The following is an 18230-nucleotide window of genomic DNA, read 5'->3' as shown; positions in this document are numbered from 1 at the left end:
AGGTTAGCTATGGTCTCTTAATTAAAACAATAACCAATATATTGAGTGAAGGGTTATATAGTATTAGCTTTAAAAAGAAAATAAGGCCCTGGCCAGTGTGGCTCATTTGGCTGGAGCATTGTTCTGTAAACTGATAGCTCTCAGGTCCAATTTCTGATCAGGGCACACGCCTAGGTTGTGGGTTTGGTCCCAGGTCCAGGCACATACAAGGGCCAGCCGATTGATGTTTCTCATTCACAGCCATGTTCCTCTCCCTCCCTTCTTCTTTCTTCTCTTTTCATTTTTAAAAAATTCTTCTTTATTCTATTACAGTTGTCCCAATTTTTCTCTTTGCCCTCCTCTGCCCAGCCTCCCCCACACCCACTCCCACAGGCCATCCCCACCCTGTTGTCCTTGTCCGTGGGTTCTTCATACATGTTCTTTGACTAGTCCCTTCCCCTTCTTCCCACCATTATTCTTCACCCACCTCGCCTCTGGCAGCTGTCAGTCTGTTCTAAGTTTTCATGTTTCTGGTTCTGTTCTGCTCATTAGTAATTTTGTTCATTAGATTCTTCTTGTAAGTGAGACCAGATGGTATTTGTATTTCACTGACTGCCTTATTTCACTTAGCACAATAGTCTCTTAGTTCCGTCCACGCTGTTGCAAAAGGTAGGAATTCCTTCATTCTTCCTGCTGGGTAGTATTCCATTGTGTAAATGTACCACAGTTTTTTAATCCACTAATCTAGTGATGGGCATTTAGGCTGTTTCCACCACTTGGCTATTGTAAACAGCACTGCTATGAACATAGGGGTGCATAAGCTCTTTTGAATCGGTATTTTGGGATTCTTAGCGTATATTCCTAGCAGTAGAATCACTGGTTCAAAAGGCAGTTCCATTTTTAATTTTTTGAGGAAATTCCATACTGTTTTCCATAGTGGCTGCAGCAGTCTGCATTCCCACAAGCAGTGCAGTAGGGTTCCCTTATCTCCACATCCTCAATAGCATTTGCTGTTTGTTGATTTATTAATGACGGCCATTCTGACAGGTGTGAGGTGATATCTCACTGTCATTTTAATTTGCGTCTCTCTGATGGCTAGTGATGTTTAGCATCTTTTCATATGTCTATGGGCCCTCTGTATGTCCTCTTTGGAGAAGTGTCTATTCAGGTCCTTTGCCCATTTTTTAATTGGGTTGTTGTCTTCCTGGTGTTGAGTTGTATGAGTTCTTTATATATTTTGCCGATGTACCATTGGCAAATATGTTCCCCCAAATGGTCAGTTCTCTTTTCATTTTGATGATGGGTTCTTTAGCCGTGCAGAAGCTTTTTAATTTGCTGTAGTCCCAGTTGTTTATTTTTACCTTTATTTCACTTGCCCTAAGAGACATATTCACAAAAATACTGCTATGTGGGATATTTGAAATTTTACTGTCTATGTTTTCTGCTAGAACTTTTATGGTGTCATTACTTATATTTAAGTCTTTTATCCATTTTGAGTTTATTCTGGTGTATGGTGTAAGTTGGTGGTCTAGTGTCATTTTTTTGCGTGTACCAGTCCAGTTCTCCCAACATCATTTATTGAAGAGGCTATTTTTACTCCATTATATGCTTGTGCCCCCTTTGTCAAATATTAATTGACCATAGAGACCTGGGTTTACTTCTGAGCTCTCTATTCTGTTCCATTTATCTATGTGTCTGTTCTTATGCCAGTACCAGACTGTTTTGATTACAGTGGCCTTGTACTATAGTTTGATATAAGGTATTGTGATCCCTCCAACTTTGTTCTTCTTTCTCAAGATTGCTGAGGCTATTTAGGGTCTTTTTTGGTTCCATATAAATTTTTGAAATATTAGTTCTAGATCTCTGAAATATGCTATTGGTATTTCAATAGGAAATGCTCCAAAAATCAATAAGCATATGTTTGGGTGAGGATAAAAAAAATAAGTGAATAAATAAAAATGAAATGGAAAATAAGAAAAGACTGGGAAGCACGAAGAGTTGTAGCCTCAGAACTCTCATTTGTCCAGGGAGCCAGTTCAGAGTGAAAGAGAGCTAAGTGTGAAGAACTCCAGCCTTCAAAGGCAGGTAAAGGAGGATGAGCCCATTAAAGGCCTAGAGGAAGGTACAGAAACAGTACCTTTGTTACAGTAACAAAGGGCAGTGTTCAAAAGGCGGGGAGAGTAAAGGTGTTGAGTGTTGCCATTAAGTGTAGCAGGGGAAAAATGACAGGTGGATTTAGCAACATGGAAATTACTACTAATGTTGCAAGATCCGCTTGGGTGGAGATGGGAGTGGAAGCCAGGCTGTCCTGTGTCAGAGTGAGTGGGAGTGAGAAGAAGGGAATGTAGAAATCTTTGTTGTGTGTGAGAATGTATAAAGCTGAAAGGAAATACAGGGTACTACAAAGGTTTAGTTCATTTCCAAACAGGAAGACTTCAGCATGCTTCAGTTGATAAAGATCAGTTGAATGGATGGAAAAATGTAGGAATAACCGATAGTATAAAGTTCTAAGACATGGGTGTATTTATATTAATATATATCTATACACATGCCCCAGGGCAGCTCTTTGCTTCAAGCTTTTATTACTAATGAAAGTTTGTATACAATATCAAAGTAATGTTACTCTCTGAGTTGGAGTAAAAACTCTTTTAAAGTATAATATTGCAGATATCAGTACCTACTGGTATAGGTGTATGTAGTCTAGGACAGGTTTACGCATTATCATAACAATAACAATAATACTACATTTTTAACAGCCACGAAGTACTTAATCTGACCAGACATTGATCTATTTACTTTATGAGGATTATTTAATCCTGACAACTCTACGAGGCAGAGTCATCCGCATAAGAGTACAAAAATTTCCCTTTGGAAATACTTTAAAGATGTGCTGTCACGGAGCACGCAAGCTTACTTATTATCTTCAGATCCTCCCATATTTCTAGCTTGTTTGAAGGCCTAAAGAAAACAGAATATATGAAAATAATAATTAGATAATCTAACAGAAAACTTTGAACTTTACAGCTATATATTTAATTACAGTTTATAACAGGGTAACTGCAGAAAACAAAGCCCACAAAATATAGTAAAAAAAAACACACTATAATTTTAGTAACCAATGATAACTATTTCACTAGTGCATTGGTATATAGTCTTCTAGTCTTTTACCTCTTTCTGAGCATATAAATATATATGTTATAAAATCATGTAGGAAAAACAGAAAATAATGTTTATTTCTTCCCCTTATTTAATATTTTACACATAATAAAGTAGGTCTTCTAATCATTCAAAGGTAAATAATGACTTTTTTTTTGGTTTTAAAGCATCATTACAAATACATGAATTTAAATATATATTAATATTTGATATGTTTTAACTCATTGTAGTTATTCTTATTGATGTTCAAATTGTCCATCTTTAACCAAAGCGGGGACTATTCAGGTTGGTTCCTGAATCCTTTTGACATGAGCTCATTTAGTGTTTGACAGCTTCCTTGCTTATTGAGACGATAAGTTGTTCTGTGTTTAACCTGTTCATTTCTTGCTGCAGATCTGAAATCAGCCATTTCTCCAAGAGTCCTACTTCCTGGTAGTAGGAAATAGTAATCTGAGATGGCAACCTTTGATTAAAGGTTACAGATATCCATTGCCATTGGGTAGCAATTCTAAGCCTTTTCAGTAGACTAAGCTAGTAAATATATATGTATTTATGTATTTATATGAATATATATTCAGAGATAAAATGTATCATGAATTCATTCTAATTCTACTTTTTAAAATTTTTATTTATTTGTTTTAGTAAGAGAGAGGAAGGGAGAGAGGGAGAAACATCGATTTGTTGTTTCACTTATTTATGTATTCATGGGTTGATTCTTGTATGTGCCCTGACTGGGGATTGAACCTACAACTTTGGTGTATTGGTACAGCACTCTAACCAACTGAGCTACCAGGCCAGGGTCACTTCTAATTCTTTAGTGTCACTAAAATATCTGCTAAAGAACTAAACTAATCCTTTCAAAGTGTTAGATATCTCTTGTGACAGAAGATATTTAAGATTCTTTGTCACTGGACCTGGTTGGGTAGCTCAGTTGGGTACAGCATTGTCCTGATATGCCAAGGTTGTGGGTTTGATCCAAGTCAGGGCTCATACAAGACTCAATCAATCGGTGCATAAACAAGTGGAACAACAAATAGATATTTCTCTCTCTTTCTCTCTCTCTAAAATCAATGTTAAAAAAAATTAAAAAATATTCTTTATCATTCACTGAAACATCATAATTACCAATGTTTAATAAGAATTCCAAGTATTAGAAACAGTGATGAAAATTTATTTGCTATTACAAAAGTGACAAAATAAGACTATCTAATCTTTTACTTATTTCTGACTAGTTATTCTCATAATTTGTTTGAAGTGAAAATTAACTTGCTTGACAGGCTTATATGAGACCTTAGTTGACTGAAAACTGATACAAAAGCAATCTTTAGACTGGAGGCCTTATTTAATCACATTTTGAAAGGGCTTAAGCCCTCTGTTACGCAAATATCTTTCACATGGATATTCTTTTACTCCAAACTGCAAATAGTTATTCCAAATCAAAATGAAAAATAACATTGAGATTTAAAGAGGAAACAGTGAATGAGAACTGTTGGTCATCATAAACTCTTAGGAACATAAGGAATTCTCCTGTTTGCATATTGAATAAGAAAAGAGAAATGTCGGCTTTTCCTCAAAGCCAGCCAGACACAGCCTTCGGAATCAATCGGTCTTCTCTAGCCTGCCACATCTTCACCCCACATGTGGCTTTTACTTTTCTCTTCTAACCACAGATCAAACATAATGTGTCTTGAATTGTAATTTACTTCATTCACCTCCTCTCTTGGATGGCAGTATCTTAAAGGGAAAGAGACCTTACCTTATCTTGATTATCACAAGGAGCAGAGTCACCAAGAAAGAAGAATGCCACTAAGTTTATTGTGTCTGTTTTTATGTTGCTTTTATAAAGGTTCTATTCACTTTTTTCATTTGTCTTGTGTTCCCAATAAGACTAAAACTGAAGATAATTAAAATGTATTTTATTTTTCTACTTATGTACATATTTGTTTATATACATATATGTGATAATTAAGCACTTGAGAGTAATCTGCTTATATGTTTCTTCTTCATATAATGATATAAACTAACTTATAAACTGAACCTTGCATCTGTATGTAATAGCAAAATCATGTCAACCTCTAAGAATGATGAAATTTAGTAGCAAAATCCCTTATCACCAGCATTACACTTTAACCAGATAAAAAAAATCTCAAGTACACAAATCCATTGTTACTTTGAGAGGTCTTCTCTGAATATAGAAAATGTTTCAAGAAATTTTCCAGCTTTCTATTGAAGTTGTCTGAACAGTAAATTCCTATGTGCAAAATGAATGATAATATCTGCTTCACAAGGAATTTGTGAAAACGGAATGGGAGCATGTACATGAGGAACCTAGCACGGGGCCTGGCGCAGGAAGACAGCCCAGGAATAGACTTCCTTCCCCTGCATACTTAAGGACGACTACAAGGAAAGTACATGTCTCAGTAAGGCCACAAAGATTAAAATTTATTCATCGAAACCATTTCCCTTTATCTTGTTCATTAAAATAAGAAGCCATTTCCCTCTGGAACCCTTTTCAAACTTACACAGCACCACACTAAATTATAATACCCAGCACACACCACGCTCCGTATGCAAGGGTACTGAGTAAATTGTCACAGTAAGTTAAATTATACAGGGAACAATTTTTAACATAATTCCTGGTGAGTTTGATTTTTAGGTCGTTTTAGACTTAAGTAGGCATGCTGATTTCAAACTGCAGTTAGTTTTCTTCTATCACGTCAAGCTTTTTTTGTACAGCTTATCTTAATGCGACTACTCTAGGCTGGATTGAGCCTGGATCTAGGGAAGCACTAGCGCTCTCCTATTGGCTGAGAGCAAACCTCCCTCTCCTGGGGAGGGGTGAGGGACGACCTTGGAGACCAGAGACAGGTTCATACTTGTCTAGGCTATTCAGTTACACATGAGACAGTGTGGTGAGAGGTTGTGTGCTGCTCTATATAGTGAATCGTATTCGGAAGTGTAGTCGGAGTTCTTGTCTGTATACAAGGAGTGAGTAGAATTGATTTTTTTATTTACATACGTACTTATTTCCTGTCCTTCAGATCATGTCTGTCTCTGCTGCTTCTTGTCGTAAGTGTCTAAACAACCCTGATTCATTTTGTTCTATCTGTGGCAGTTTCACCATTCCCAGTCAAAGGACGAACATCAGCGCATTTGTCAGGCCAGCCTATTTTGCATATTTTAAAGTAAAACTTGGTGATCAAGATAAGTCTTGGGCTCTTCACAAGGTGTGCAAACAGTGTGTTGAGAGTTTATGGATGTGGACGAAGGGGACACGTGATAAATTGCCATTTGGTATACCTATGGTTTGGTGAGAGTCCAGAGATCATTCAAATGACTGTTACTTTTGTACAGTAAAAACATCAGGATATAACAAGAAAAATCAATGCAAAATAGAGTATCCTAGTCTACCATCAGCTATACGCCCAGTGCCTCATTCAGCTGAAATCCCAGTGCCAGTTTTCATTGAACTACCCTCTTTCAAAAAACAGGAGTATGAAGAACTAAGTGACAGCAATGATGAAGATTTTGAAATTGAAGATGACTCAGTTCGTAAAGGATTTGATCAGCATGAGTTGAATAATTTGGCACAAGATTTGAGACTATCCAAAGAGGCTTCAGAACTCCTAGCATCAAGACTGCACAAGAAAAACTTGCTTGATAAAGGAACGAAGGTATCCTACTTTCAATCAAGAGAAAGTGCATTTCTGCAGTACTTTCGAAGTGACGGTGGCTTTGTCTATTGCCATAACATAAATGGTTTAATGGAGGAACTGGGAATTCCAATCTATAACGCAACTAAATGGCTACTGTTCATCAACAGCTCACAGTGGAGCTTGAAATGTGTCCTTCTTCACAGTGGCAATTTATTTGGTGCAGTCCCAATTGGCCATTCAGTTTGTTTTCGTGAAGAATATGAAGACATAGAGTCTGTTGTAATATCACAAGCACAATTGGATCATCTGTGATCTGTGTTGACCTTCAAATGGTCTGCTTCCTTCTTGGTCAGCAACATGGATGCACCAAGTATCCCTGTTTTCTGTGTATGTGGGACAGCAGAGCTTGTGAGAAGCATTGGGTGGAGTCAAATTGGCCTCCAAGATCTGACCTCAAATCTGGTGATCCAAACGTTCTACACAAGCCACTTGTTGACAGAAAGAACATTATATTCCCACCTCTGCACATAAAACTGGGTCTCATGAAGCAATCTGTTCAAGCTTTGCCAACTGAAGGAGACTGTTTCAAGTATCTCATTTTGGCATTTCCTAGCTTGTCGTTTGAAAAGATAAAATACCTTAATATGTATGTTTGGTAGCAGAACTTCACTACTTGTACACAATTTGACTTATAGTAACAATATATAGCCTTTATATGAATAAAATAACTCTAAATAAACAGCATATTCAGGTAATTTTTTCTTTATTTTCCTTTGCATGTACATTTTGTATGATTTTTGGGGCAAAGGGAGGGTATACTGTACCTCAAAAAGTTGACGTGATAGAGACAAACTGGGGTCAATTTTGGATTCAGATGCCAAAAGTTAGTCAAGAACAAGTGTCAGACCTAACTCAATGAAAATTGTGTTCCCCAGTGTATCATTACTTTGTGCTCACACTACGTGTGTACTTCATTTTGTTAATAAAATAAAAAAGGTAAGTTCATATGCCTTAGTTATCTAAAATGAGTGTTCCCATGCTTTACCTATTACAAGTAAATTCTTTAAGAAGCCCAACATTCAACACAACTTAGCTTCACAATAGCTGGTTCAGAAACATATTCCCTAAGCTCTCAATAATGACATTTCTGAATAACGTCAAAGTGAGATAAGATCTATTTATATAAAAACCAGAATGCACATAAACATTTGCTTCCCTAAATATTTTGTGCATCAAGGGAGAGCACAAACAAATGGACAAAATAAAATATGAATTCAATGATATAGTTAGTAAATATTTTTTTCTAAATAAGCCTGTATAATGCAGACTTTAACTAGAAAGAAAAATCAGGGAACAAAGACGTGTGAAAAGCATTTCGGCTGACTGCATAAGCTTCAGGTGCAGCGTGTAAGGAAAGAAGAGTGGCCCCTCGCCCTTACCGGTGCTTGAGCAGAGCAGTGAGGCTCTCAGAGTTGAGCTGCTGCATCAGGGCCTCTCTCAGGGTGGGGAGCATGGATAGCACTGCAACGCAAAGGAAATACGACAGGTCACCGGGGGAATGAGTCCCTCGCTGGGAGGCACACTTTTCTTAGCTCCTGGGACAGGACTAGCAACGAGCCAGGGCTGCACGGGCAGGGCGGGGCTAGTTTCCAAATTAGTAATAATAATAATAATAATAATAATAATAATGGATTATATACTAACAAATCATTTATCCGCCATGTTAAGTGAACAAAATGTTATATATACTATTACAGCAATGTAAACAAAAGTGTGAGAAGAATCATTCCCAGAGGCTAACAGTGGTGGTCCTTGGATTACAGATAATTCCTTTTTACCTCTTTTCTATACTCTCTACATTTTCTTTATAATAAATGTTTACTTCTGATGTAATGAGTAAAAATAAATTTTTATCTTTAGAGACACTTTTTGCTTCACATTTTAATTCTAGTTTTAGAAAGGCATTTATTTATTAACTACTACAAGTGGTAAGCATTTATTATAACTTAGGCAAAAGTGCATCAGGCTAGGAATGAAGAGCTGCTAAGCTGTAGTTCTAGTTTTGCCAATGGCTCCTGCCTATAACTCCCAAGGACAACATAAAGATAAAATAAGATACAGTACTCTATGGAAAAAAGATCACATGTAACTTATAGCTGTTTTATCGATGGCTCTATGCATGGTATAAGAAATGTTGGAAAAATATATACATGTGAATTTAAAATGCATTTATAACACTGAATAAGTAATGAGGAAATGAAAAAATGTCAAGACATCACAAATGCCACATTCTAAAAGGGAAACCTTATGGTGTACGATTTTTACCTCTTGACGAGGCAAAGCATATTAATTACAAAATCCACATTATTTCTTTTTTTCTATAGAAAGTTCAGCTTTTAACCAACCCCAGACATTTATTTCGGTACTGGATGTCCTATGTAGCTTCAGGATACTTCCTGTGCAAGCTGCATGATTAAATCAACTAAGGTATTTAGACTACTAACTAAAGTAGCAGTAAAAGGTGACTTATATCTCTCAGTCTACTTGTTATCTAGATTTGGACAAACATGATACGTTGCTTTACCAATAAAAAGCAAGGCTAGAGCCCTAGATTCAGCAAATGGAGTCATCAAGGAACTGGTTTAAAGATTATGTGGTATAACAACATGATCTGAGAAGAGTCTCTTCAATTATTCTCCAGAGAAATAAGTGTTTTTGACTTCCCCTTTCAGCCTACTGAACCAAAGACAAGTTGATTCTTTGATTCTAGACATCTGTATGAACACTGAACAAATACATTTCTGTATCTTGCAGAATATAGTATTCATGCCTTCTTTCAGCCATCTGGTCTCCATGATAAACACATCAGTCCAACCACAAATTATAAGACAACCCTTCACCAGCCATGAATCTGTGTGACCCTGAGCAAGTTACTCAATCTCTCTGTGCCTCAGTAGCCTTTACCTGTAAACTAAGGATAGCACTGGGTCTACCTTACAGGGCCGTTGTGAGGACGGTGGCATACAAAGCATTTATAGCAGCGCTTCTCCGCATGTGGAAATGCTCACAGGTGTTAGTGCTTATCATTCACCTTATTTAGCTGCTGCTGACACATTTCAGTTTGTATCTGCTTACATGTGAGAGGCAGAAACGGACCTATACTCGGACTACTGCAGATCATGCTGAACCACAGACTTTATGACTGAAGTCTATGATTAAATTAGTATTTCTAGAAGTCACAGCATACTATTTGTTCATAATAAGCTTGTACTCAATCAGAATTCCCAATCCTTACTCATCCTGCTTCCAAGCAAGCTTGGATAATTCTGGATCTGTACAACTGACTTTTAATATAGACAATTCATTTAACCTAATCTAGTACTTATACAAAATGAGACTACTTTGCATTCTGAAACTTCATTTATGGTGTCAGCTATGAGTCCATGCATGGTGTCATGTGCAAATTGGATAAGCATTCCTTCTAAATCTTTAGTAAAATCATAAAGAAGATAAAGCCTATGGTCAGGCAAAAAAGCATTTTATTAGATGCTATCTTTCAAGTTGGGGATAATTTCTTGGACAGAAAAATGAACTATATTTACCTAAAAGTACTAAATATTTTTAGTATATCCATTACATCTTATTCAAATGATAGAAATGTAATCATATGCTATGTAACACCATCATCAATGCATACCAGTGAGCTACTTTTCAAAGTTTTTCCGTGAACCTATATTTTGGCCTCTGGAGATTAACATATTTTATCTTTAATTCCCCATGGTCAGCTATTTATTCATCGAGGGCTGTGATGGTCACGGAAATTTGCCACCACATCTTCTGCTAGGAGGAACAGTTAGCTGATGTCCCAGCTGCCACCCCTCTGGATCCACGGCCATGTCTGCACTGCTCCCAGCCAATGAGAGTGCCCAGTGGGGACAGTGAAGCAGGCCCATTCCCGCGGGACTCTTCTACCAGGTCTGTCAAAACTTTCTTAGAACTGTGCTATAGATGGAGGCTCTTCTTACCTCATCTTTTTCCTTCTCCCTTTCCCTGCATTGTGGTCTAAAAGATTCCCTTGCCTAGCTCTGCTCTCTCCTTTATTCTCCACAGGTGCTTCCCCCAAATTAATCTTTCCCACATCTAACGCCATCCCAGCATCTGCTTCCCAGAGGACCCACACCAACACGAGGGTCCACGTGAAACCGAGACGCACTCTGAGACTCCAGGACCCACCTTTTTCTATTTTCTGAAAATTTGAGTAAAAAGCAAAACTGGACTGTTCTTAGTCTCTAAAAATTCATTTAAATGTCCTCGGTAGCACCATTACATTGAATGCTGAATATTAATTTAAAGAATTATGCTATAAAAAGTTATTTACTGAGTATTATATGCCAAGCACTTTATCTGTATTATCTCATCACATTCTCACAAAACATTTATGAAGTGGGTTTTATGATGATCATTTTATAGAGGAGAGAACTGAGACTTAGACTTCCCCAAAGACACACAGATATTACAAGGCCAAAGTGGGAACTGTAACAGACCTGCCTCACCCGTGAGTCTGTGCTTATCCAGTACTTATGACTACTATTTGCTTTACAGAATGAGGTATTAGTATTTTAAATATAAAAATCATACGCCAGCTATAACTCTGGATGGATCTCTGAACCTCCTTAATTTCAGCCTCTTTATCTTTCAAATGAAACTGAACTAAAAACAAAGGCCTTTCAACTCTGAAAAAAAATTGAACAAAGAAAATTTACCTTTATAAATTCATTCTAAATTAATTGTTCTTGAAAAAAATGTTAGAGAAAGCTTTAACAATTAAAAAAAAAACAAAACCAAAACAAAAGAACAACCCAAAACCAAAACAGGTTTGACATGGACTTGAGAACTAATTCTTTAAGGAGTTATGCCAATTATAACATAGCTTTCCCCCCCCCCCCCTGAATGATTTTTTAATGGCATTCTCCCAGTAGATTTCTAGCTCTGGAGGTTAAATTATTACCATTCATTAACACTGCTTAAATACATACTATTTTTCTAGACTTACAGGTCTGTAGTTGCCTACTGTAAATTTAGCGAACTTATGACTCTTTACTACGACCCACAAGGCCCAATGGGACCAGGCCTACCTGCAGCCCACTTCCTATCACTCCTGCACGGCTCACCTGCTCTGGCCACATGGCCTTTGTGCTATTTCCTGAATGTGCCAAGCTCGTTCTCACCTCAGGCATTTTGGCTTTTTGCATGGCTCCCTCTGTTATAACATTTTGTTCCTCCTCAAATATCACCTCCTTAAAGAGGCCTGACTCTCCTGACTGCCCTAATCTTAAACAGCACCTCCCTCCCCCAGCTTTATTCTCCTTATAGCGGCCATCACTGCCTAGAGTTATTTGTTGGCTATCATGTTTTTCTCTCACTAGCACATAAACTCTGAAGGACGGGGATTTTTTTTTGGTGGGGGGGGAGAGTTCACTTCTGCTTCCCCAGTGGTGGGCAACCCAAGTTACTTGCTGAATGAATAAATAAAGTAAATGAATAAGCATTTATATTGTATATTGATTTATATTGATTTTTTAAAATCCTCACTGGAGGATATATTTTTATTGATTTTATAGAGAGAGGAAGGGAGAGAAAGAGAGAGAAACATCAATCAGATGCCTTCAACCAGGACTCAAACCTGCAGCTCAGGTTTGTGCCCTGACTGGAAGTCAAACCCTGCACCTTCTGGTGTGTAGGACAATGCTCCAACCGAGTCAAGGAGATTTATATTAATTTTTACAATTCACGTTAAGTGATGTATTTCAGTTAAGTCATGTAATAAATACTTGCTAGATTTTATCATTCTTCCTTTGCTTTTTCTTTTAACGTTGGTCCTGGAGGTATGCAAATTAATATAAATCATCAAATAACTTTATACATATATAGATATTTCCCTTTGCCTTACCTGTCATATTGCAAGTCCTCTGGTTACTTTCAAAATGATATTGTCGCCGTGCTTGGGCAATATATTCTGCAGCCTCCTTTTCTTGTATTTCTCTGATTTTCTTCTGTCCATACTTCCCCAGGATATATACTCCTAAAATTGTATATTTAAAACAAGCTAGTATATTAATCCAATAATTAGCATATTATAAATTTCAAACAGTACTCTTAACCTGCTTTATTCAAATATAAGGCTTATATTAGCAAAAAGCTAAACATAACAACTTCTAAAAATGTAAATTAAAGAATTACGTAAGAATTGTGACCTAAAGAGAAGGGAAAGGAGATTGTCATTTTAACAGCCAATGACAGACAGGTACATAAAGACTAGGTCTGAAACACAAAGGAATCCAGTCTTCAAAGTCTGTCAATGCCTTTAATAGTAAACTGGAGATATTCTAAATAACCAGCAATAGGGAATTGCTTAAATAAAGGTCTATCCATACAACAGAATCTGATGTAGCTATTAAAAACCACACTATTAAATAGTTAATGACTCAAGGAAATACCTGTGTTATGTTTTTATATGATAAAATAAGATCCTAGAAGGTTTGCTTTCTAATGTAAGCAGATACACAGGAAAACAGGTGGGTTTTAATTTCTAACATGTAATAAATAATGATCATTGTTGAATAGTGGGATAGCAGGTGATTCTTTTCTTCTGGTTGCTTCTCTACATTTCCCATATTTTCTCTAATCAGTATATTACTTTTTAAAAATACAAGATAAAATCAGTAAGACTTCATTGCACTGGTAGAACAGGTTTATCATACTGTTTTATCTAACGATGTTTCTATGTGTGCTGGAATTTGTTTCATGATAACCTGGCAACAAGGTTGTAGGGGAGTAACTGATCCTCACCTACCTCCAACTGTCTGGGGCCCTAATATCTACCAAAAAGAACCTAAGAATTGTGCATGATGAAAATAATTGAATTTGGTCTGTTTGTCTTAGATGGGGAGAGGCATTCATTCCCCTAGGAACTGTAAAGCAAACACATATCTTGAGTTATTTTCAATAAAATAAGCATTATAGATGAAATGATAACATTATTTTTCTTAAAAATAACAATTCATCAAAAGGGTATGTGCTACAAGTAATTAGGCAGAAATGAACTATGATTGCTATTATGTTTGTATGCAAATAAAGGCATTATAATCATTCTTTTAAAAAAATAATTTATTTGTTTATTAATTTTTTTAGAGAGAGGGGAAAGGAGAAAGAGAGGGAGAGAAACATCACTGTGTGGTTGCCTCTCACTTGCTCCCCCAACTGGAGACCTGACGTGCAACCTAGTCATGTGCCCTGACTGGGAATCGAACCGGAGACACTTGGCTCGCAGGCCGACGCTCCCTCTCCACTGAGCCACAGCAGCCAGGGTATAATCATTCTTAAAGAACAAATAAAATTTCAGGTGTCTTCATAGTTACCTTTCTTTTAATCCATCCTAAATAAACTGATGGCAGTGCCAAAAAACCAACAAAATAAATTGACTGATGTTTCACACAGTAACCCTTTAACAAGCAACTGCTATGTATCAACTCCGGCGGCAGCCGTCCGTCTCGAGAGACGATGGTGTAGCTTCTTAAGAGTCTATCTGCACCGCCGAGAATGGCTGTGCAGTCCAACTCGGGAGTGACACGGTATCTGTCTCCTCCCGTGTTGAATCGACATCTTGTGATGACGCTGGAGTGTCCTCTCCAGTGAAGCTGAAGCTACAGAGCCTGGGCAGGGTGATATGGAGGGTCTGCTGTTGCCCATGCAGCAGACCCCCCTCTCTTCGCAGCTGAAGGGTCCAAGGGAAAGACGGAGTCAATACAGCTTGGCTTCAGGTGCGCCGCAGGAGTTGCCGGTGTTGACTACAATGTCAAACCGCCTTAGGGACTCCGGCTCCGGATTTTCTGTCGGGGTTTACTCCCTTAGCCTTTCCCCTGAAGAGGTATGCCGCAAGGCAGCGGAGGTTTTTTGGAGTCAGAGTTTTCCTTCTCTGATGTGCCCTACTTATCAATGAATTGCTTATGTTTTATTCATACAACAGATTGCTAAAAGTTATGTGTAAAATTATTTCTCAAACAATAATAATAGTGTAAAGTGAAACACTACAATTATGCCTTTTGTATAAGAATTTTCTGGAATAAGAGTAAATTTGATTTGATATGTGTTTTCCAGGGGGAAGGTCCATTGATTTCATTAGATTCTCAACATGTCTTGCTAAAAATTCTTTAGGAACTGCTGTATTTGTTTGATAAATGTAATATATTCTAACTAAAGCTAAAAGAAGAAAATGAATTGTTATGGGTTGAACTGTGTGCCCTTCCAAATTCCCATGTTGAAGCCCCAGTAATTCAGAATGTTACTTTATTTGGAGAGAAGTTCTTTACAGAGGTAATTAAGGTCAAAGGAGGTCATTAAGGTAGCCCCTAACCCATATGACTGGTGTTCTCGTAAGAAGAGAAAATTCAGACACAAGCATGTATAGACAGAAGATAATGCAAAGACACAGGAGCATGGATGAAAAAGGGGCTCTATGATAAATCTGACCGAAAGAAACCTCACAGGGTGATCAGATCATAAATTCCCAACGGGGCAGGCGAGGGCGGGGAGTCACACCCATGCCTATAAGAATGTTTATCTTTGCCCTAAGCAAGCCCTGTCCATCGTTCTCAAGCATCCAGGTTAACACGCCTTTGAAATGCCAGTTTTCCTCAGAGGAGTAACCACACAATCTTGTTAAACTGTACCTTGCTTTCTCCCACCTCCATTTAATCTTCCTTCCATTCCCTCCTTAATTCCAAATGTATAAAAGCAACCACAAACCTGGAACATCTAAGACGCTGCTTCCTGGCACATCGTTAGCTTGGCTGAAATTAACTCTTATAAGAATTCTCTACAGGTTTGATGATTTCTTAAATCAACAGGGAGGAGATGGCTGTCTTTAAAGCCAAGGGGAGGGGTCTGGAACAGATTCTTCTTTCACAACCCTTAAAAGCAACAAATCCTGCCTACTCACTGATCTTACACTTCTGGCCTCCATAACCGTGAGACAATAGATTTCTGTTGCTTAAGCCTCTCGGCTGGTACTTAGTTATGGCAGTCCTAGAAAACTAAGACATGGAATTAGGCTAAAGTCCCACAATCCATTATTTTTCTTGAGTTAGCACTAAAGTAAGTTCCTACAGAAAGTCTAATTTATCCAGGCACTCACTCCCCAAATTCATACATTCTGATGTTGTCAGATTGTCTCCCTAGGAAAAGAAGAATGAAGAGAATTAATGAGCTAGATTATGGAGCTCAGGGTCCTCTGATCCTGGGTGGGTGCCTAGATTCTGGCCTGGAACAGTCTTGATGGCTGTAGCACCAACTAGGCAGGTGGTTTTGAGCAAATCCCTTCCTCTCTTAGGGGCTAGATTTCTCCATTCATAATACAGAAGTATGGGGTTATATGAGTGTTTAAGTTTGTTCTGTAGCTATAACTTTATTAGTGAATAATGAAAACATTCATTAAATACCTCAAAAAATAAATGTAAAGTGTTTTGAGGTTTCCTTTCAGAACACTGCTGGTAAAGCAAGGTATCTTCTAGTCTTTCCATATTATGTATTTGGTTTTTAAAAACCATTTCTTAGTCTCCTCTTCCTGGATGAAAATCCCTTCAGTACAACTATTTTGCTAGGTTAGTAATTTCAATTCAAGTTTGGAAATAATCTATTAACATTGCTCCTAATCCAACAGACTACCAAATCCTGCCATTCTGATTCTATTTCAGAAGTATTTTCTAAGTTTTCCACTTTACTCCAACTCCTCTACCAGTGTCTTCTTTCGGACCCCACGCATTAATACACTCATTTCACAGCTGCCCAACTCTCCTCTTTTGTTTCTGGTCTTACACCTTTCCAATCCATCTTGGATATGCAAAGTGATTTCCTAAAACTTAAATCTGACATTATTCCTGTGTTTAGAATTCTTCAACACCCTCCATCATTTCTTAATGAGGATTCTCTGTTACACTTACATTGGAATTACTTGAGGTACTTGTTAAAAATGTAGCCTTTAAGGAAGTTCCTTGAAAGCATCTTCAGTAAGAGCCCAATAAGTATTTGCTGAATGAATGAATGAATAATCCTGGAAAAAGGGATTCTATATTTTTATTAAACTCCTTAAGTGATTTCTATCCATTCTAAAGTCTGAGAAGCACTGATACACAAAATAATGGCCAAGTTCTGTAGAATGACACAGTAAGGAAGGCCCTTCCCAATCTATACTCTGAGGAGTTCTCCAAATTCATTTTTTGCCATTCCTCATTGGTTCTCTGGGGTTAGCCAGAGTGAAATACACTCTGACTTACCAAAAGGAATATCTCTGAATCTGCTGAACATCCCTTTTTCCTGGTGCGCCCCTTTCTCCCTTGCTACCTGTACAACTTCAGTGGATTCTTGAGTGAAGCTTACCAGACACCTTCCCGTTTCTCTCTCCTCCATGCTCCCCCACAGCACCCTGCTCTGTTATGGTACCATAATACTATCATTGTACTACTTTTGTTTACTTCCATTTCTGCTTTCTGGACTGTATGTACCACGAGTTCCTCAAAGTCAAGAACATGATCTTATTCTTTTGTATTCCCAGAGCCTGATATAGGATATAGTGAAAGTAAGTCCTACTCTCATTCAAATGTTTGTTGAATGAAAGCATGAATAAATAAATGAAAAACGTAAGAGACCAAAGTTACAGGGATTAAGATATAAAATATAAGTCAATGCTCTGGGACTTTTAGAAATCGGTAAGTCAGTAAATCTGAATCTGGTTGTTCTCTGTTCTGCAACACGTTCTTTAGCATCGCGGTTCTCAAAGTAAAACTCGGACACTACAGGAGGTGCTCGATACCCTTACAGGGCACCTGAGAATCAAAACTATTTTCACAACATTACAAAAACACTACTTGCCTTTTTCATTCTCATTCTCTCCCAAGTTTACAGTGGAGCATTCTAGAGGCTACATGACCTGTGGCATCGCAAATGATTAAGTACAAAATGAGATGTGAGAATCCAGCTTTCTTCAATTAAGCCAGACAGCAAAGAGAGTTTCAAAAATGTAAAACAATGCCACTCTTCTCTAATTTAGAGAATATGTTATGTTATGGGTTTACTATTGTTATTTTTTGATTAATATTTTTAAAATTTCTTGGTTGCAATACCTAATATGGTGACTATTAATAAGTGCAAAATTTAAAAGGTTCTTTAGAGTCCTTAATTTTTAAAAAGTGTAAAGAAGACCTCTGACAAAAAGCTTGAGGACCAAAGCTCTAGTCTTTGCATAAACTGGTCAAATTGTACAAATTGGTCTGAAGTAGTTCCTCATTCAAAATGCAGGAAATTATTACTTAAGACAGCTTGTAACTCCAAGTTTTTACTCAGGTTATTTTCCTACCATTGCATGGCTAAACCTCCTTGAGGATG

At 37.5% G+C, this 18230-nt stretch overlaps 1 protein-coding gene across 1 annotated transcript in view; it reads right to left on the bottom strand.

Moving 5' to 3' along the window:
• PEX3 (peroxisomal biogenesis factor 3) overlaps positions 1–18230 on the bottom strand; it is a 34710-nt gene that overhangs the window by 13729 nt on the left and 2751 nt on the right. The window contains exons 2-4 of the mRNA XM_090279927.1: positions 12742–12873; positions 8231–8312; positions 2894–2937 (exon numbers count right to left, since the gene is read on the bottom strand). Coding sequence (XP_090136053.1) covers positions 2894–2937; positions 8231–8312; positions 12742–12873 — 258 coding nt within the window. The remainder of the gene's footprint in view (positions 1–2893; positions 2938–8230; positions 8313–12741; positions 12874–18230) is intronic.

The sequence above is a fragment of the Furipterus horrens genome, unplaced genomic scaffold (genome assembly GCF_987537825.1).
Source record: "Furipterus horrens unplaced genomic scaffold, mFurHor1.1.pri manual_scaffold_6, whole genome shotgun sequence".
In the NCBI taxonomy this organism is placed as follows: Eukaryota; Metazoa; Chordata; class Mammalia; order Chiroptera; family Furipteridae; genus Furipterus; species Furipterus horrens.
The sequence above is the reverse complement of the archived record's forward strand: the minus strand, read 5'-3'. Positions and strand labels throughout refer to the sequence as shown.